This window comes from Varanus komodoensis, unplaced genomic scaffold (assembly GCF_004798865.1).
Source record: "Varanus komodoensis strain SLA01 unplaced genomic scaffold, ASM479886v1 scaffold17, whole genome shotgun sequence".
Lineage (NCBI taxonomy): Eukaryota > Metazoa > Chordata > Lepidosauria > Squamata > Varanidae > Varanus > Varanus komodoensis.
Genome location: NW_025335505.1, coordinates 21,590,334 through 21,612,139, shown reverse-complemented (window position 1 = coordinate 21,612,139; position 21,806 = coordinate 21,590,334). Strand labels below are relative to the sequence as shown.

The 21,806-nt window shown below is 43.3% G+C and overlaps 2 protein-coding genes across 5 annotated transcripts; one reads left to right on the top strand and one right to left on the bottom strand.

The window, feature by feature from the left end:
- Positions 1-464: 464 nt before the first annotated feature.
- On the top strand, positions 465-11,453 carry GMNN (geminin DNA replication inhibitor). Of its 4 annotated transcripts, none has more exons than XM_044426700.1 (7): positions 465-535; positions 2,412-2,483; positions 5,546-5,641; positions 7,412-7,547; positions 9,529-9,611; positions 9,686-9,796; positions 11,004-11,453. In XM_044426700.1, the coding sequence occupies exons 2-7, from the start codon at positions 2,442-2,444 to the stop codon at positions 11,181-11,183; spliced, it is 648 nt and encodes a 215-aa protein (XP_044282635.1). In that variant the 5' UTR covers positions 465-535; positions 2,412-2,441; the 3' UTR covers positions 11,184-11,453. The 4 variants fall into 4 exon arrangements, with proteins under 4 accessions (XP_044282635.1, XP_044282633.1, XP_044282632.1 ...); XM_044426698.1 differs by having other exon boundaries at positions 5,543-5,641; XM_044426697.1 differs by lacking the exon at positions 465-535 and having other exon boundaries at positions 2,324-2,483; positions 5,543-5,641.
- Positions 11,454-13,581: 2,128 nt separating this feature from the next.
- ARMH2 (armadillo like helical domain containing 2) lies at positions 13,582-15,698 on the bottom strand. The gene is made up of 2 exons (XM_044426561.1): positions 15,500-15,698; positions 13,582-14,177 (listed from the first exon to the last, which is right to left on the bottom strand). The coding sequence occupies exons 1-2, from the start codon at positions 15,696-15,698 to the stop codon at positions 13,738-13,740; spliced, it is 639 nt and encodes a 212-aa protein (XP_044282496.1). The 3' UTR covers positions 13,582-13,737.
- Between the last annotated feature and the right edge of the window lie 6,108 nt (positions 15,699-21,806).

Genomic DNA, 21,806 nt, shown 5'->3' with positions numbered 1-21,806 from the left:
CACCGTGCGATTGACAATTCTTCTTACCCTCCCCCCAATCTTATGTACTGTATACAAACCCGAAACACTCGCTGCCACCCCATGCAGAATCTGATGAAGCCACGGGAACTTGGCCCAGAATCCACTCGTTAGTCTTCGAGGTGCCACGAGACGCTGCCGCGGCGGTCCAACGCGGCTCCCCCCGGGCGTGGGTCAACGACGGCGCTCTTCCACGCTCCTCCCAGGGAGGCTCCAACTCTGCCAGTCGCTGCGCAGCGATGTTCTTCCTTGTGCAGCGTATTGCAGGAAAGGGAGGGCGGGCTGCGGAGCAATCATTGGCTCCCGCCTTCGCTTTCCGAGGACGCGACTGGCTAGGGAGCTTTCGTTCGGCGCACGGAGAATGGGCAGGGCGAACGCCAACGTCATAACCCCCGCCCACCGACGCGACAACTATTTATAGCAGCGCGCGAAAGGGGTCCTTGTTCAAGCGAGTGCGCGGGTTCGGCGTTGGCTGGGAGGGCCTTGCAGTGCAGCACGCGGCCGGCCTCTGCGGCAGGTATTGCTCCGAGGTGGAGTTTGCCGCGCTCAAATGGCGTCCGGGGCGCGTCCCGAGGGGGCTGGGAGCGGTCTGTCGGGGGAAGCGGGGCGGTTAGTGGTTTTCCAGGCGGGAGAGAGCCCCGTCCACCCTTTCACAAGGCCCGGGGGGGAGGGGGTGGTGGTACAGCGGATTTACGGGTCTGCGTCACTTGCTCTCCCCGACTCGGTGATTTGCCTGAATACGTGGCGGGGCTCACGTTGGTTCGAAAAGATACGGAGAGTACCCGTATCTCCGCGGCCGTGTGCGATAGAGCGCGCGAGGACGCCATCTCGATGATGTGACTGCCCCGGCGAGCCGGTGGGATGGTGTACGGGTTCCTTCTGCTGTTTGGAAGGCCTTAATACTCTACTTACTAAAATGCTAGTTGATAACTTGCATACTTAATCCTTGGGTTTGCCTGTTAAAACTGTTCTAGGGTTGAGTTCCAGTGTAAAAGAATCTGAATTGATCTCTTTCTGGTATCTCAGGCGCCAAAAATCGTGTTTCGACCATGATTTTTTTTTTTAACTGCTTGTTTCTCCAGACTTTTTCCAGCTGGAGAAATGCTTGTTGGGTTTTTAATGATGTACGGATTTGTAATGCGCTGTGGATTGCTTTGGAATGTTTTTAAGGAACAGCTATATACATTGTCTTAACATGAGCTAAGTGGGACTTAGCTTTCAGAAGATATGTGTAGGAATGCAGTGTAAGTCAATGCTTGGAAAAGTGGCTGTGTCTAGCAGTGTTCAGCCATTTTACAAGCCCTCAATTTTGTTTGCAGTTGCAGGCTTAAGTCTGAGTGAAACATGTAGTTACAGGTGCTGAACTGTTTGTGGACTGTTCTCAGCTATTTGAAACCAACTAAAAGAATAATGGTATTGATGCAAGATGGACTGTGACTTTAGTTTACCCTTTTGAAAGCACATTTTCTTACTTTTGGAGTAGCACTTATATAGGCATCCATATCTCTATTCTAAAGAATACTATCCTTAGAAACAAACTTGGATATGATGCCTTATCTAGACCAGTGAAAGCCAGTCCCTCTATTTTTGGAGGAATGGGAAGGATCAGACTCTTTATTGTATCAGTATAATTTGCCACACACACTGACAGCAAGATTAATGTTTAGGCAGCATAACTAAATTGATCCTAATTAGTTTTAAATAATGAAATCCAAACGCTTCGGGTTTTATCAAATGTTATTTGTAAGAATGAAAGCAATGCAAAGGTGCAAGTCTTAAGGAACTGTCAAGAAAACAAAGTTTAATACTGCTTTGGTTAAATTTGAGCTGATGTTATGGTGCATTGCTGCCAGATCAGAGTTGTTGGTTCTTCATCCTGCTGCAGAGAAAGGAGACATTCAAAGTGCTTATTCAGGAGCACTTACTGAAGATTAACTACTTCATGCTATACTTTAACCACACTCTACTACAGGGGTAGGCAGTCTTTAGTTCTGCAGATCCTTTAGGCTACGGCTTCTACCACTTAGCTAATGGCTAGTAGATGGGGGTTCTGGAAGTAGAACTAGCGTATCTGGTGGGAAGTGAGTTGGTTTCCCCCTATTTTACTTTATTTTGAGGGTGATAAAAGGATAATTGTGCTCTCATTCCTGCTGCATACATAAAGCATGGCTGGAGGGCCTGGATAACCATATCTGCAAGCTCTTCATGATGCATGGCTTTCAAGCTCCTTTTCTCTAAAACTCAAGAGTTTCCATCCTCACAGTGAAAACCTGTTGCCTGGGAGGTGGGAGGGAAGCATGGAGGTCCACTGTATGAGCTAAAATGAATATACTGTCTGAGGCTACACTGTAACAATTTTTAATGCAGTGCTTGTACATGTTATGTCACTATAGGCTTTGACTTGAAAGCACCCTAATTACAGGATGAAGCCAAAAGTGGATGCTGAGAAGCAGCTTGCTACAAAGGTAACAAGCCTTAATTTGAGAAATGTTATGTCTCTGCCTTTGTTGAGATACAAGGTCAAACAACATTACAGTTATATACTTGTATCTGTGCTTGTCATGCTTAATCTTTATAGAGCTCAAAGGCATTCTGCTGACACTTGATGGTCACTTACAGAATTAGTAATTTGCATTTAACTGTTGGTGCCGGACTGCATGCTACACAGAAGATGTGAGATGCTTGTGCTCTCCTCTCTCTGCTTCAGTAGCAGCCTGTTAAAGATGATCTCAAATTTGGGAAGAAATTGGGCTAGAAATGTTTGGTCCTTTCCCCTGCACAAGTGCTGTAAGCAAATTGGTAACTAACCCTTGACTGCATATCGGAATTGTGCAAGTTATTTTTTTTAAAAAATGTGTGGGATCTTGTGTTAGATCTCTAATGTCAGTCTTCCCCAAACTTGTGCCTTCCAGACATGTTTGGACTGCCACATCCAGAATTTCCAGTCAATGGCCCTGCTGTATGGGAATTCTGGGAGTTCTGGTCCAAACATCTCTGAAGCCCACTAGGTTGGGGAAGGCTCTCATGTGATCTTGTGAATGGGAGTTGAAATAAAGTCTTGGAACTTCTTGCATTAGAAGTTATTTCAGTAACAGCATGATGGCAGAAGTAGCCTCCCAAGGAATTACTGCTTGTCCCTCTTTGCATTTAAGTTTGCACAGGGTACAACCCATAAAATTACTGGCATGCTCCAATCACACTAAACATTTATAGGATTTCACCTTAAGATCCCTAAAGTTAAAATTTGAACTTGGGTGAAAATAAGAACACTATATAATCAGTAGGCCTATTAAGAAATGGTTGCAAATAATCTTCCTCCAGTTTCAAAATCCTGTGGATAGTTAAAAATTGTTAGTTGAGGGGTGGGCGGTTTGTAGGCCAAAACATCTTGAGAGCCTCAAGTTGTCCACCCCTGCTTTAGCTGAATAGGCTAAAAACATGTTTTTAGATGTTCAGGCTTTCTACTGGCAGCATTCCTAACCTTTAGCCATGCTGGCAGGGGCACCTGGAGATCTACTCAGAGTTGTGATGGAATGCCAAGAGCGTCACATTTAGCTTGGGAATGAACATCTTCTGACCTGTTGCCTGCCACAGCTGTGGGGTGTCCACCTCTTTGCCTCTGCTTATGTCTTTGTGATCTTTGAAGGACCTGGGGCACCTTGTGACAAAGGGGGAGCACTGATGTGGTAGTGGGAGCAAACATGGGGAGCGATCCTTAAAGGTGAAACCTTAGATAACGGCAATAACAGTGGAACCCTAATATTTGAACACATTGAAGAAGCTTGTTTGTATATAATTTGTGTCCCTTAGAGATAAGGAAATTTGCTTCTTGAGCCAGTGGAGTTATTAACCTCATCTTTTAAGATGAAATTGTACTCCTTTATGGACAGTCTTTGTTTTTGTTTTATTCAAGACCCTACTTGCTATCTTATCTCTCCTGTCCCCTTTCCTTCCATTCTGACTATCTTCCAACTTCTACTCAGGCTGAATGTCCTGGGCATTTCCATCTACTATCTCCATCTTTGGTGCATATTCCAGCTTAAAGCTCTTGTAAAGGCAACCAGGGTAGTGAGAAGTGGGAAAGGGCAAGTCTGTTTGGTAGACCTTGATAGCCAAAACTTGTTCACCAGCATCCCTTCTTCTCTTGCACAAAAATGGGAAAGGATGGGTCTCATTTCTGTGCTGAGCTTTGGAGGTATGTAATGTATCTTTAAAGTTCTGCACAACAGTAGGGGTACAATTCTGCCTATGCCCCAGGTTTGAATTGCCCTTATGACACTTAACTGCAAGAATATTTTGTGTATCTTGGGCCCAGGATGACTTGTGCTAAGGTTAATGCTTCCCAGTTGAGGAGGCATATGCGCCATGTCCTCAATTTATGAACTCCTCTATTCATTCTGTTAGAATAAAGGATATTGAAGAGGGAATCTAAATTGTATAAGGGGTATGAGGTCAGCATCTTTTAGCTGTCATTTCTTGGCTCTGCTATTCCCTTCCCCCAAAGCATCCAAGTTCGCACAGTTTATATTGCTGTGTGTTTTTTAATCTTTAGTGGGAACTATTTTGTTAAGCATAAAATATTAAAGGCAATAGATTCATTTGAGCAAGTGATGCAAGAAATATTCGCTTGCTAAGTTCAGCCTAATTGAACAGCAGTAAATATAATCTGAAGTGCAATTTTGGTTCCCACAGTAGCTGTCATTTGTCCTCTAGTTCAACAGTAATTTAATTGGTGGCAGAAACTTTACCGTGGGAAAGGTGAGTTCTTGTCATGTGAAGTACAGTGTGAATCGCTAACTTTCTCACGGTAGTATGACATTATGTTCCTGTTATCCCTGTTTGATTATCTACCATTGTTTGCTATCTCATGGTGGTAGCATAACTTTTTTTTTTAAAAGAAACTAATGGAGGAAATATTTACATATGACGAGGGAGGTGATAGATGTTCCGTTACCCCCAAACAATACGCTGACTGGATCAGTATGTTATGTCCCAAGCAAAGCAGCTAGCCGCCTGCCATAAATCAAAGGAAATCTGTTCCCTGTGAAGTATTATACCTCTGTCTATTTAAATGTGTCCCTCTCCCTTGAGTGCTTTCAATAATCTTTACTTTGTGAAGCTTCATTAAACTTAGTCTCCATATTAGGCCAGTGAAATTATCAGTGTCAATGACACAAGATTTTTAAACTAATAAATCCCATGGGATCCAGCTGTACTTGAAAGATTTGTCATTGTACAAATTGGTTTTAACGTATATAGCTTTCATGAATTTAAGGCTCTGGAAGAGATTATGGGGTGGAAATAATCCCAAACACTTCTACAACTTCTGCCAGGTATGTAGTTCTGATGTTTGTCGCAAGAAAACAGAGTCCAGGGAGTCATTGGTGGGACTCATGCAGTTTTAGAGTACTGATAAAGCATTGTAACATGCTGTTGTAATATGTGACTGACGCATTTGCTCTTAACGTCTTTGCAGCTTACCTTAGACATATGACTTCACTCCCTGAATGTTTTCTTTCCAAAGCAGGTTTCTACAAGTAAAGCCAATGGCACATCACAGAGACAGACCCTTAAGATGATACAGCCGTCTATTACAGGTTGCCTTGTTGGCAGGGCAAATGAGGTATGTATTGCTGCTGGAACACAATGGGTGCGCTTGCATGTCATGAAAGCAACCTTGTGTGGTGTTCATGGTTTTATGTTACTATGTTCTGACAGAAACCACAGTAATGTAAAAACCACTTCATTGTCTGTCTTCCCCTCTTAAACCTCCCACTGTTGAGGTGTATCTCATGAACTACCGCACTTGTAGTTCAGTCACAAGGGGCTTCGCTCCAGTTCCGTCTTTATTTTATTTAAAACTTTTGTAGACCGTCCCATTACTGAAGTCTTGAGATAGTTTAACAATACAAAATGTAAAACACACACACAGCGTCCTAAAATTTAACTAATAATAAACCCCAGTTAAAACAGTCAGGTCTAAAAACATTGGGAAAATAAAAAGGTTTTGGCCTGGTGCCAAAAAGAATAAAGTGACGGCGCCAGGCAAACCTCTCTGGGGAGCAGATTCCGCAAGTGGGGTGCCACTTCAGAGAAGGCCCTTCTCCGGGTAGTCGCCCTCCTAATCTCCTTCAGTGAGGGTACCTGGAGAAGGGTGTCTGCCCCAGATCTTAAGGGGCAGGCAAGCACATATGGAAGGCGATGCTTCTTCAGGTAACCAATTTTCCCTATCCCAAACTCTCAATGAGAAATATGCTTTGTTGTAGAAGAGTATCTTTATTTTGGCAGCATAAGAATGATTGTTTGCTTAAAGATTTCTTCATATATAAACCACAAGTTATCTCAGGAATACCTGTTTGCACATCTTCTGGTGTGCAAACTGTTTAACCCGAAATCTGTGCCCATAATCCAATTGTCTGCCCCAGTATAGCATTCTTCTCCATGCTAGTGTGTATTGAAATAATCATTCTAAAAGTATTTGGGTAACAAAAGGCATGACAATTCATACTGGTATCTGTGAAAACCTCAGCCTGCTGATAGAGTAGTTATGCAGTAATACAGAGACTAGCCAGTTCTAAGTCTGCTCTTTTGGGCAGTATTGTCCACCTGCAGAAAATGACTTCTAGATGTCAACAAAAGGTGGAGGAGATGGGAACAGAAAGCTGTCTGTATAAGCGTGGCAAGCAGCAATTCATCTGTTACTAGGCAATAATGGGTAGTGGAGGCTGAATGACTGAAGGAGCTGTGTGATAACAGAATCCCAGGACCATGGAAAGCATGATCCTGGGTTCAGACATTATGAGAAACCATTGTAGTAAGCAGAAACCATAGAGCAAACTTTGTTTCTTATCATTTTTTTTAAGACCAAATATACTAAAACTGGGTTCAGATGACATGCCAAATAGTGGTTAAAAAATCAAAATGGATTGTCCTGTTTTAATCCAGTTACTCTAAGGCACTGTCTTTTGCATGTATAGACAGAAAAAGGTCCTACACTCATGGCATGTATCAGCCATACTGTCAGGAACACTGGGAATTTGTAGGACTAATTTCAATCTAAATAAGAATAGAATAAGCCTTTAGTTTCCCCAAAATTTTACTAAGATAACTGATTTAATCAGCTTAACTGATTAAGCTGTAGTTTGCCTGTTAATTGTAACTATTAAATGTAAAATTAGATTGTTAGTTTGTGCAGTAAACTTAAGTAGTCTCTGTAAACCTAAGTAGACCATTGAGATTGAAAGTAAAATTGAGGGTGCATCTGAAGAGAAATTTTCAGTCGTTTGTGCTGTTACGATGCTACTGTTATAAGTAGTGCTTTAAGTTTGTCTTATATAAGAATGGCTTCTCAAGCAAGATCTGCTACAGACTTCTCAACTGTTAAAACTTACAGCAGACCAAATCATCAATCAAAAGGAAACTTTGGAGTGATCAGCTTATTTCAAAATCTTCCAAATCTGAAGCTTCTGTTGAAACAGAATACAGAAATATAAGAGGATCTATTCAAGCCTCCGATCTTACTTCAAAAGGTTTGTGCCTTCTTTAAAAAAAAAGCTTCCAATCTAATTAAGAACATTTTAGTACTGGCCTTGAAAATTAGTTATAAAAAGAATAAACCAATATCTTGGTGAATCATAAGGAAAGCCCTTCCAAAATGCCTCTCCCACCGTGGCCAAGATGATAGACCTGAGAAACCACCAGTCGTTCTTTCCCTACAGCAGTTTCCCGGAAGTTGGTGTTTAGAAGCATGCAACTTCTGAATACTGAAGTTGGAGTATTGCCACCATGGCTGTGAGCCATTGATCACTTTATCCTTTAGAATATCTCTAATCTATAATCAATATGTTACCATATCTGAAAAATAATTGAGAAATCAAGGCATGTGTTATGAACATTAAGCAGAAGATCCCCTGCTTCCATTCCTGCCCTCCACTACTTTCTCTGTGTGGTCTCTCTTGCCAGCAGGAGTGTACATGTGTAAATCGCATAGCTGTGTAAACACTTTTTACATAGTTGTTAATGTGCACTCCTGTGCACACAGTGGCCTGAGTCTGTCTGCATATATTCTGAAAATGGGTGGAAGAGGGAAGGAAATTCTCCCAGTTTACTTTCTCTGCCAGATTAGTTACATTTTTCCCTGCCCTCCATCTCTGAACATGTGTGTCTGTGTGTGAGAAATATCTTATTGCTTTCTGTTCATTTGACCAAATTATTGCAATAGTTAGCAGGCAAAATATAGAAAGTACTTCATTGCTTTCAGTACTGTTCAGCACTAAGTGGCTGGTGTAACTAAAGGCTAGAGAGCAACACATAAAGGAAACAAATACTGTAATTTTTCCATTCTGATAGAATTAATTTGGGCAAAACCAAACATCAGATCTTTGTCGCAGTTAGATCAGTGAAAACAACTACTGGATATAGCAGCTATACATATAAAATCCTTGGTGTCCTTAGTAACTTGGTGATGGCATTAGTTGGAACACCATTCCTGTAAAGGCCCTTCTGAGGCACTTATAAATTGGAATGCAGGTAAACTTAAACCAGTAAGCATTTCTAAAATGCAAATTCAAAGTTATTGTTAGATGGTGAGTTATTGTCACATCCTACTTAACCCTATAGTTTTTAGCCTTGAAAGAGGGGGTTTTGAAAGTGGTTATTGAAGATATAATTCTCAAGGGTGAGCAGTGTAATGGCCAGTGACCACCTTTCTACCCTTCTACATTGGCTGGCCAGATGCTCCTCGTCCCGTCAGCAGTTTTACTGAGCTACTTGTACGGAGTGCAGTGCTGCCTCTGATGGAAACTTATTTACTCTTATGAATTAGAAAATAAGAAAACTACAGAAATAAGTGAGTCCACAAGGATGAAGAGAAGTAGATGGAACAACTGAAGTTGCAGTTATTTGGCTGTTAGTCTCATCAGCCTAAGGAGAGGTTGGCATCTCAGCTCTGACCTCAGAAATGTACTGTTAGGTTAGAGGTAGGATTCAAACCTCGGAGTGCCCTCTCTGCCCTTGCAGTCAGCTAGCACAGTACTTTATTTGCTGGCTGCCATTCCACAGTTGGAAGACCCACCCTGAAGCCAGAGGCTTGTGGGCATACCAGTGGAAGCAGAGGAGTAAGGCTTTTCCATGACATGTCATCTCTACCTCTTGTGCTCTGGGGAACAATACTTAGCTGAAATTGGCTGTCTAAATCTTGCATGTCAGGAGGACCAGGAAGGTGACCTTCATCTCCATGCTCCTTCCAGCTCTATTTGGATGTCTGTAATCCTTCAAGCTGAGAAGGGTACAGGTAACCACACTGGATTGTGTTACCTGTTACTCATGTTTTAGGCTTTTAAGTTTTTATGGTATTTAATCTTTGAGTTTCTTGTCCATCTGAGCACTGTGCTAGCAGTAGAAAAGTGAGATACAGTTTTTAATATAAATCATGGAATATGACTTGGGTCAAACATTGAGGAACTGAATCCCACATATAAAACATTGACTTAATATCAATTGTCCTTGCAGGCAATCCTTCACCCCGATATTGGAAGGAACTAGCTGAGGAGAGGAGGAAAGCTCTGTATGAAGTATTGCAGGAAAATGAAAAGGTACTTTTAGTATAAGCAGAATCATAACTGTGTTTGAACGCTTTTTCTGACTAAAATGTGTCTGCTTTTTCCAGCTGCATAAAGAAATTGAATTAAAAGATGGTGAGATTGCACGCCTGAAAGAAGAGAATGGAGAGCTTGTAGAGCTAGCCAGCCATGTGCAGTACATGGCAAACATGATTGAGGTAAACAAATTATGGCAGTAAAGCATTTTGTTAGACTGTCTAATCTTGCACAATAGATACTTTCTGCATGGTATACTTGAGGATTAAATGGTAATTGAATGGAAGAACTGCTTTTGAGTCCCCTGCTGACAAGTCCAGACAGAATATATTTGCTTGTGCAGCTGGATAATAAGGAATGTGAAGGGAAGGACCCAACTGTATACTGGTTTTTAGCTTTCTGGTGAAGTCTAAAGAAAGGGCAGGTTGGTGCGTGCTGAGAGAAGGATTCCTGGTTTCTGCTGCCCTTTTTTACATCAAAGATGGGTGAAAAACCTTGGCAAGAAAAGGATTTGGTTATTCACAAACTGCTGCTTTGGAAAAATCGGAACAGGTTGATGGACTTGGGGGCCAGTTTTGGTCTTCAGGTTGCCAGTCAGTGGCCTTCTCGACATTGAAGGATATTTAATGAGCATTAATGCCATAGAGTGGCATCTTAAAGTAGTAAGCTTCTAGTTCAAGTGTGCAAAGCATTTCCCCCACATTATACTTCTACATAAGGAACAGTATAACTTGTGTTGGGTATTCCTGTTGGAAGCAGAATACCAAATCTGGATCCTGTCATGTTTTTCATTTTAATAAAGGAGTCAGTTTATAGGTTAAATTTATTTCAGCCTGTAGATCTAATATTAGCAGGTAATATACCGAGAAGTGGTAAGGTCTCTGTCCTTTCACATGTCTGAAATCTTCTGCTCTTAAATGTATCTGTGCTATGATACTTCCAGTCTTGCTCCAAAACTGTTCTGAGTCATCACTAGCTAAACTATCAACTAGTGCTAGAGAAGACATCCACAAATAGCACTGCTGAGTTCTCTGTAGGCTTAACTTGAACAAGACAATGAAATACCTGCTGACTGTGACTATTAGAGCTGGTGGTACTAGTCTGTGCCATGAGAATGAACTGTGAGTTTGCCTCATTCAAATCTTGCCTCTGCACTGCCCTCCCACAACCTACAGTGTGCTCAGAGTGCTGTCTTACATGCTGGTAAAGACTACTGGGAGAATACATTAAATGCTTTTGAGAAATTATGTAAGATAATGCAATCTGATCAGCTGAGCTGAAACACTATTGCTTAAGTTGAATTATTACTGTATAAAGTAGTAATGAGTGATGGAAAGCTAAGCCTTGTCACTGTTCTAACAGTATCACTACTTTCTTACATTTCTCTAGCGACTAACTGGACAAGCACCAGAAAGCCTAGAGATGCTGAAAAACTTAGACCTGGAGGAAATTGCCTATGCAGAAAGTGTTTCTACAGGGGATAATTTGGATGGTGAATCTGAAGGCGAATATTTACAACTTTCCAGTAATTCTACAGAGGATGCTGCAGATGGTGATGCTTGTCAGTGAAAGTGTTGGGCTTGTAAAAGGGAGATGAACTGCCAGGAAGCATAGTTTGGAATGGGGGAAGAGTGGAATTATCTGAACTAAAGATGCACTTAAGATTTGAAGACAAGTTTTGGTTAGTAATGTGTAGCAGAGCAAGTAACTATCTTGTCTAAAGTTTTAGACTGCATCGGGTCACTCCATCAAATGGAAATACTATGTATTTCAGTTTGTAAATAGTTTTTATTCATATGGTATATTCATGTGCCAAATAAACTTACTTGCATAATTGTGGCATGGTTTTCAAATATTATACTGTAGAATTATTTCTTTCAACTCAGCATCTGTCAGTGAAGAGATACTAGTGCTATGAAGGAAATCTGGTCAGTCAGATCTTAAATTGACAGACTTGGTAACAAACCATTCTCATTTTTGTGCTTATCCCGGTGAAGGAGAATCCACAAAGAAGTGATCCTTGAGAAATATGGGTGACTAAACTCAAATAGCCACCTTTAGATGCAGCTAGGGCTCAAAGAGCCTAATCCGCAATTTTGTTTATTAGATATCCCACTTTTTCATATAACATACTCAAAGCAGTTTACATAATTCTCCTGCTCTTGATCTTCTCCCCACAACAACAACCCTGTGCAGTAGATTAGGCTGAGAGTCTGGCTGTCCCAAAGTCACCCACCTGGCTCCATGGCTTAGTGGGGACTAGAACCCAGATTGCCCGAGTCCCAGTCCATTATACCACACTAATAAGATTGGCAGTTAGTCTGGATATAGCATTCTAAGAATGCAGATGGTGTAGACTTGGAATGTATTCTAGTAAAATTGATGCAGTTGTCTTTCATCTCACAGGTAAGTTCTTTGCATCAGCTGGAGTAAATTGCAAGGTGATCTTTCTGTACCTGGCTTTAAGATAGCAGTTACGATAGGTACGTTAATAGGGTGTTGGGGTTTTAACTTCACCATGTTGGAGTAGGTGGTAACAATAGGCATTCAACTAGGTAAATGTCAGGAAATTGTGTTTGCACACTGCAATATTTGCTTTGATTTGTTCAGTGGGGAGAACAGGAACTATTTTGTGCACAAATAGCAAAACACACAAAAGCTGGCCATTGATTTTGTGCAAGGAAAATGTTCCTGGCTGACTGCTTCCTCAGCTAACAGCAGTGCCCCTTAATCTGGTCTTGGTGAACCTGACAAATGGAAGAACCATTCCCACCTATCCTTGACACCAGTAGTTCTTGGCATGAGGCCAGTTGGTCTGGGGTTCTTTATCACTCACTTGTAGATGCTCATGCTCTCAGTTGTGTCTCGGCTTCTCATATGGGAACGTGGATCTGCTCTGCATTCTCAAGGGTCGGAGCTGTTTGTGTAGCACTTTCCATCTGGTGGGGCTCTTTCTGAACTTAGGCAGTAGTCTTTTGCCAACTGAATAGCAAGCATGAATTAGTGCTGGAAGCATGGGAGAAAATAGGTTTTATGGCATAATGGGGAAGCTTTCTCCGTCTTCTGAGAGCTAATAATCCTTGTTCAGAATTCTGCAAGGATCTATGAGAAATTGTGCTGTTCTAGAAGCTGATGCCCCAGTAGGTGTCACTGCTCATTAAGCCCCAGCAGCTGTTGGAAAGGAGAGCCCAAATGAAGATGAGTGGATGAACAGCAGAAAGAGAGAGGTATAAAACTAGAGAGCGCTGGAGTGCTGCGCAAAAGTGAGAATGGATGGTGTGAGAGGAACAGTAGGAAGAGAGATTGTGTTAAACAGTAGGTCTGCCTACTTTGGACTTTTGTCCTAGTAACCAGGGGCATGTAGAACAGAGTCCCATGGAGGCAGTGTCATCGGTGAGTTGAAAAAAGTTCTTTGGCCCAGTTCTGTGGCTACCCCAATGCAGGAGTGTTCATAACAGCAGCAGAAGATTGGCATGCGTATAATTGTCTCGGGGTTTGCATTGATTTCTATATGTAAGTGTCTTTGGGAGGAATGATTTTGGAACAAGAAATGATTGGCTTGTGGAAGCTATATTTCTAAGAGTTACCTATGGCTTAGGATGGATTTAAAAAAGTAAAACATGTTAAAGATCTTCTGTAATGTTTCCATTCAAATAGTTTTCCATAAGAATCCAAGCTGTGCGTGGCAGATAATGAACATGAAATAGATTCTGATTGTGCAAATCACAGGTTGTCTCTCCAGTTTGACAAGAAAATACAGCTTCATCTTCAATATTTTTAAACTATTATATCATGTTTTTACTAGACAGTTTCAGTAGCCTTCCATTAGGTCTACAGCCACTTAGTTTTAGTAGTGCTATCCCATTAGGTTTTACCGGACCATTAAGTGAAGACACGTTTAATTATGTTTTGAAGGCTACTAAAAGAATATTTCACACACAGCTCAAGAAAGCAGAATGTAACAGTGTATTTGATAGTAAATGCCAAAATCATAGGATTACAAGTCAGTTTAGCATTTGGACTCAGAAAAGGTCCTATTCACACCACAAGCCTTGGAAAACAGATTTTTAGTAAGGTAGTATATATGTAATATATTGGCAATTTAATGTCCATTTCTGGATATTTATTTGTCTGCTTGCACATTTGAATATCCCATTAGCATAAACATTAACTTGGCATAGTTTTGTGGCCAGCCAAACCAGTCCATATTAGAGAGGGAGTCCAGCTTTTTTTCTAGCATTTGGCCACCTACCTCATGAAATAACTTAATACAGGGAGTGTTGTTACAGCAGACAACAGTCATAAGGTAACACACCCAGAACTTCACTGTAATTAAATCTGAATCAGCTTCTGGTGAATCTTCATCTTCATCCAGATAGGAAATGAGAATTTCAGTTAGGTGGTTTTCTTTGGCTTCATTTTGGTTTGTATAGCTTAAATAGCATACACCGCATAGCCCTTTTAAGACAGCAATCCTTACTTTCCCAGAAGTATCTGGCATGATCAAAATATCAATCATGTCCTTAATATATTGTGAGACAAGCTCAGCAGCACTGATACCACCTGTAAAGGAAGACATTCACCTTAATTGTTGTAAAGCACCTGAGGAGCTTTAGCTATAGAGAATCATAGAAATGAAATTAATTACAACCACTGAGCCAGATTAGCAATAGGCAGTAAATGTTAAGCACTAATACAGGAATCTTTCATCTTAAGAACTGAATTCCCTTTCTGAGAAGTGTTCTTGTGGTGGTTTGAGCCAAGGGCAAAGAATAAGGTTAAAAAAACCCCTCCCTATCATCTTGTTGTTGTAAACTCTTAATACCAGTAGACATTTCGGGCTTCTAGAATAGGAGGAAAAGCTGGGAAAATATCAAGCAATTGATGAGTGGTTGGAAAAAAGGGTGGGGGTGAGGGGCAAGGGAACATGTCATCTGGAGATATCTAGAAGGTTGGATTTTGGGATCCTAGTGGAGCTGACAGCCCTTAGGCTTAGTACTGCACTAGTAAATAGGAATACTTTAGTATGCTTGTCCACTGGTGCTTTAATGGTTCCTTAATATAAGGAAGTTAGCTTCATTTGGAACCATCTATCTAAAGGTTCTTTACTATTACTGCATTTTTTCTGTACTTGCTGCCCCCCACACCTCATTAATGGATGACTATTGCATTGTTTAACTATTTCACAAAATGTATTATGTAATGCACTTTCTAGGCATAGAAAGAATACTGTAGAGACTGAAGTGTGTGAGAGAGAACTGGGGAAAACAAGGAAGTTTCCTTGCATGAGCAGGAATAGTTTGGTTATGCAAATTGCCCTTGGTCCCAAGCCAGTATCTTTAAATTTCAACAGGAATGATATGGTCAACATATGGTCAACAAGTTGGTTTTCTTTACCATTTTGTTCTGGAATTTTGTTCCTGTCAGGTGAAAAAAATCCACTTTTTTGTGTAGGTGAATTAGTTCTCTAAAATTGTGAAAGCCTTATCTTCAAAATGGGAACCAATGTATGGAAGAGCTAGCCCAACAATATCCATCTGCCAGATGGGTGGAGATGGGACATGTGATGTGACTTTGGCAAAACTGGGAAAAAGGAGTTTTATCTGCAGAAATGCAGATCTCTTGAGTAATCTTACATGGAACAGAGTCTGAATCTGCCTGTTTGATCTGGGTGGATAGGCTAGTATCAGGCACCAGCCATAATAACCAATGCCTCAAAATGGGCCTTAGCAAGGTTAAGGGAAGTTTGTTCAATCATGTTGCTGTGATAGACTTTAGATAGCATGATGGGACTCAGGCTTTGAAAATACAAAATAGAAACTGAGAATGGTTGCATTCATCTCAGGTCTACTGTTGTGTTTCAGCCTGTCTTTTTGATGACATACCTGTATAGGCCAGCAGTCCGATATATAGTGCAGCTAAAGCTCTCTTCTCCAGGGGCAGTTCTGCATTTCTCAGATCAATGGCGTAAGTTTTGATTTTATGGTGGTGAAAGATGGGGTCTATAAGCTTGATTGCTGGTTCCCTAGTATCCTGTATATTCTTCTCATACCAGCCTTGTACCTTGCTTATTGTGCTCCCCATATTGTCTGAAATGTTCCACAAAGAATCTTGTATTTCTTTAAAAAAAAACCTATTTCCCAAGGTGAGATAGGGGACTGTTGGAAAGCCAAAGTACTGATTTGTAGTGCTTCATGTACCTGGTAACTGACATGACTCATTCAAAAGCATCCTAAGCTGGTAACTAGGCAATGAATGGGGTAAATAGAATGCAAAATGGAAAGTAGCATCAGCTCTTGCTGATGTCATAAATAGATGCACGCTTACCCTATCTCAGATTCATATTTAGAATACTACTTTTTAAAAAATGGTAAAATGAATCCTTTCCCGTTGGTTTGATATTTTGTAAAGAAAGAGAGGCTTCTTTCCTCCTACAACCAGCCATGATCATTAATTCATCTTTTTATCTCACCATTTTTAAATACAAAACTATCTTCGCCTATGGAGGCTGATAAATACAAACATCGCACATCTCTACTTTCAGTCTCTGTCTCTAAAATAGAGTCCTTCCTCTTTCCATATAGCTCTTTTTAATTTTTTAAAATTCTTTAAGATACAAATATCTTAATTCTTTAAGATGCAAATACAAAAATCATACAATAACACTCAATACACAAAATCAAGTTTAAAAAAAAAAGAAATCAGCCTACATTCCTCCTCCATGGCTGCCTAGTATTTTTTTTCCATTTTCCATTCTTTCCCAGATACCCCCTTCCATTCAAAATTGCAATAGATCCTTTGAGGGTTTATTAGCCTCCCATTTCATTAATATTCAATAAACATATTATTAAAATCATTCTTTACCAATACTTTTTTCACCTTTACCTCACACGTCACCTTGTCACTAACTGCCATATTCCAAACATCTTTATACCATTCAATTAATTAGCGATTCCCTTTCTCCTTCCAATACTTTGCTTTTAACAATTTTGCTGTGCATACCAAATTTTTTGATATTTCATTTCACAAAAAATTACCAGCAATGCTATTTCAGGATCTAGTTCAATTTTTAAATTCAATATCTTACTAATCTTAAAAATCATGATCCAGAATTTTCTAATGCTTTCACATTCCCACCACATGGAAATAGGAACCCATATTCCATCCACATCTCCAACATAAATTAGAATATTTATTAATTTAACTGAGGACACATACTATTTTCATAGTAATTTATTAAAAATTCCTTAATTTTAATTGACATTAAAATTAATTTTAATATTTTCTTATCCCATATTTTTCTAAAATCATCCTTGTCTTTCTTAGAGCTATATGGATATAGACATTTTCAGAACCAACTTTGGCAGCCACTTAGGTTCTTCATCGTGGCCTCTGTGCATCACACATATGGGTGCTGCGCCTGTGCAGTGCCTTTGGCCGGAAGATTACAAGCTAACAGTTTATTTTGGCGGGAAAAAAGCTCCGCTCTCCCTCCCCCACAGCCTATAAAGAGCGGAGCGTCCGCCATTTTGTTCAGTCTTTGCGACCGCCGTTCACTGTGCCTTGTGCTGCTTTCGACTATCGCTTTGATCGTTACTCGTAGCCTGTTTTTTACTCCCAGTTTTATATCCCTGATAGTTCTTGTTAGCTCTAGTTATTTCTACAGTTCTTCTTAGCTCTAGTTATTCTGCAGTTCTACCATTCCATTTTCTTCTTCTAAAAAAAAACAAAACAAAAAACCAAAAATATATTCTAACTCTCTGCACTGTCTCCCTTTTTCTTCTTCTTCTTGCGATGGCGCAGTGAGCGGCCTTCCGCAAATGTGCAGAGTGCGAGTCGAAGATGTCACCATCTGACCCGCACGACCTATGCCTCCTCTGCTTGGGGGAGGGGCATAGGACCGATAGGTGCTCCCACTGTCTGGCCTTCTCCAAGCAGGCCAGAAAAAATCTGGAGAACCGCCTCCGGAGGCTCCTGTGGGATCGGGCTCTTATGCAGTCAGACCCACTGGTCGCCGCTCCAAAGCCTGGCCCGGCTGCGGTGGTCCCGCGCCCCCCCGCCCGTCAGACGAAGGTGCCTCTACTTTGAGGGCCCCACCAGCTTCTCCCAGAAAGAAAAGCGAGAAGTGCAAGCACGCCGATGCTGACAAATCGGCCAAAAAGGCCAGGAAAGAGAAGCCCTCTAAGCCGGCCCGAAAGGCGAAGGATCTGGACTGACACCGTGTCTCGGGTTCGACAGCAGCGTCGGTACCTGCGCCAACCACTGTACCGATCCCACCCGAGCCGGCGCTCCAGGCAGCCATGAGGGTTACCCCTTAAGGGTCTCCCCGTCGTGTGGCTGACCCTCCGATCGAACCGCTTCCATCTCTCCAGCGGGGCTCGATCTCTGACAGACAGATTCAGGACTCTCCCCACAGGGCTAGGTCACCAAGGCCTATGCCCATGGCCACACTGGAGGTGGATGTCATTGAATCCCCGCCTAGGGCCTGCCGGAACCGCTTCAGGGAGCAGCGATCCGAGCAGCGATCCGAGCGATTCGAGGACTGGCGTCGCTCCTACTACCCAGCTTGGGGCGAGCCATACTCGACTGGGTACTATCCTGCACTGAGGGATCGGTCCCCACCACGCTCTCGTGATCGCCCGCTGCCTCTGGATCCAAGGCGCACGTCCCCGGTACCCCGGGATGAAAGCAGCTGGTCCACTTCGCCAGTGGAGTCGTCTTCTTCGGCTCCTCCATACTATGGCGCGGACTCCGATGACTCGGACGTCGATTCTACCTCTCCCGACGTTGCGGTGACCTCCCAGGGCCCTGCATCACCGGACGAGTCGCATGTTTCTTTTGCGGAGCTGATGTCCAGGCTCGTCCAATCCCTGGACATCGACGCTGTCCAGTGGCCAGGACCGTCTACAGATAAAATCTATGACATCATCCGGGGGGAGCAGTCCACCTCCATCGTCCTGCCCTTGATCACCACCCTACGGCAGGCGATGACCCAGCCCTGGGACTTGCCCTCTCACCCTCAACCAACATCATGGAGGTACGAAGCCATGTACCGGGTTCGGGAGGAGGACATACCATTCATCCTCCAACACCCCAAGCCAAACTCGGTCGTGGTGGAGTCCTCCCAGGGAAGAGAGGAAAGGGGTCGCACCGTGCCGCGAGATAAGGAGGGCCGCAAGATTGACTCCCTGGCCAGGGGGGTCTACGCAGCTTCAGGCTTGGGGCTGCGTATCTCAAACTATGAGGCGACATTGGCAAGATACCAGTATTTTATAATGCAACGCCTCCACAACGTTGTCTCAGCCCTCCCAGACCAACAAGGTGAATTGGCCAAAGTCTTGATTAAGGAGGCGATGCACATCGCGGTGCAAGTTGTCCACAGCCAGGCACCATGTGGACACTAACTCGAGGGCATTGGTCGGTGCCGTTTCTCTTCGCAGGCATGCGTGGCTGAGGAGCGCCAACTTCCCTGAAGAGATCAAGCGGCGCATCGAGGAAATGCCCTTCGACTGGTCTGGGCTTTTCCATTCAAAGACGGACCATAAACTTAAAAAACTTCATGAGTCCCGCATGATGGCCTGACGAATGGAGCTCCAGTCGCTTCCGAGGCGTAAGTGGCCATGGAACCGTCCGTCCTACAGACAGCCGTATCATCCCAGGCAACAGCCTCAGCACAGGCAACAGCAGCGGCGCCATCGACAACAGCCCCAGCAATGCTACCAGCAGGGCCATCGCCGATATGATGGCAGGAGGCAGCGTTGACGGGACTGGCGAACCATTCCTCTACCCTATCCTATACCTATCCCCCTCTCATCTGGGGACCGGCTGCGAAGCCGACTCCCCATTTAGGAGTCCATCACATCTGATGGATGGGTATTATCTATCATACAGCATGGCTATAGGATAGAATTTGACACCGTTCCTCCATCGAGTCCGATTCGGTTTACATCTTGCATACCAGTACTGCTCGATGAAATACAACAATTTCTTCTTAAAGGAGCAATTCGTCAAGTAACTCAATATGACAGGCATCACGGATTCTATTCTAGATACTTTACCGTTCCCAAACAGGACGGTGGCCTACGTCCGATTTTGGACTTACGTGGTCTGAATCGATTCATCGTGATGACGAAGTTTCAAATGACCACCCTCCAAAATATTTTGCCGCTGCTTAGGAAAGAGGACTGGTTCGCCTCATTGGACTTGAAGGACACCTATTTTCATATTGCAATCCATCCCAAATATAGACGTTTCCTTCGTTTTGCTGTTGCCCCCAATTTCTACGAGTTCATGGTTCTACCTTTCGGTTTGGCTACCGCTCCAAGGGTGTTTACTAAATGCATGGCCCCTGTCTGTGCTTATCTACGCTTCCAGGGCATACAAGTTAATCCTTACCTCGACGACTGGCTCCTAGTCTCCAGGTCCGGGGAAGCACTCCTCACTTCTGTCCGTATTACCTGTGCCTTATTGGACGACCTGGGCCTTTGCATTAATACTGAGAAATCTTCTCTCCTTCCGGTACAGAAGCTTATGTTCATCGGAGCCCACTTGGATTCGACATTGGAAAAGGCGTTCCTCCCTCGGGACAGACAGCTGACTCTCGCTTGCCATGTTCATCGAATGCGACGAGACAGATCGGTTCCGGCGAAGTCCATCCAGAGACTTCTAGGACATATGGCTTCCGCCGTTGCAGTGGTGCCACACGCCAGACTGCGACTTTGTCCGTTGCAGCTGTTTTTCAACAAAGTGTTCCACCCACAGAGGGATCCACCGTCGAAACTCTGAGTCCCATCCTCGGTCCTCCATTCGCTAATATGGTGGTCGAACCCAACCAATCTGACTGTTGGGGTCCCCTTCAGGTCCCGAGGCCCATCAATTACAGTCAGTACCGATGCGTCTCTTCTAGGTCGGGGAGCGATGTGCTCTGGCCTGTATACTCAAGGCACGTGGACTCGTCAAGAATCCATGAAGCATATCAACTTCCTGGAATTGTTGGCCGTGTTCAAAGCCCTACGCTCTTTCGAAGATGTTCTTCAACATCGGGTTGTTCAGATAACATCGGACAACATAGCCACCGTTTTTTATCTGAACAAGCAAGGCGGGACGAAGTCTCCAACCCTGGCCAGACTTTCTATGCAGATCTGGGAATGGTGCATTTCGAGAGGTATTACGGTAATAGCAGTCCATCTGGCCGGTACGGACAACGTGGAAGCAGATCTTCTCAGCAGGCGCATGCTCATCTCTCACAAATGGGAACTGGACCCTCAGACACGCGACGACCTTTTCCATCGCTGGGGGTTCCCCGACGTGGACTTGTTCGCCACACAACAGAACAAGGTGTGTGCGACTTTCTGCTCGAGAGCGGGAATCAGACCCGAATACCTAGGGGACACCTTCATGATTCCATGGAACAATCTGAATTTCTACGCCTTCCCACCGATTCCGCTGGTGATGAGAGTCATAGCAAAGATTGTTTGCGATCGCGCCACAGGAATACTTACGAGAGCTCCTTTCGAACCGGTGGCCAGAGTCGATTTACATCTTGTCTCATGGAACACAGCATTCCTAGTTGTGGTTACCTCAGCCCGGAGGGCCAGTGAACTCTGCGCTTTGCGCATAGACCCACCTTATCTCAATTTTCATAGAGAAAAGGTTGTCCTGCGGCTCGATCCATCTTTTCTGCCTAAGGTATCCACACCCTTTCACATGGGGCAAGATATTATTTTACCTGCCTTTTTTCCGGCTCCGTCTACTCTGTTAGAAAGGACATTACATTAACTTGACGTTCGACGCTGTTTAGCATTCTACAGATCCAGGACTGAGTCTATCCGACGTTCACATAGACTTTTCATTAAATATGCTACCAGGGGCCAAGGTACCCCTGTCACTCCGCAGAGACTTTCTAAGTGGATAGTTCATACCATCACCCTGTCTTACCAACTGGCCAATATCGACTTGCCCACTACCCCTCGAGGCCATTCGACTAGGGCTGTGGCTACCTCATCGGCCTTCGCATCGGGAATACTGATGGATGATGTATGTAGAGCTGCTACTTGGGCGAATCCTTGCACTTTCGCCAAACATTACCGCTTAGACGTCCGTGCTCGACAAGATTGTTCCTTCGGCAGAGCCGTTCTTTCATCTGTTCTTCGTTGAGGACACCTTCCCTCCTCCATTATGGTAAGCTTGTTA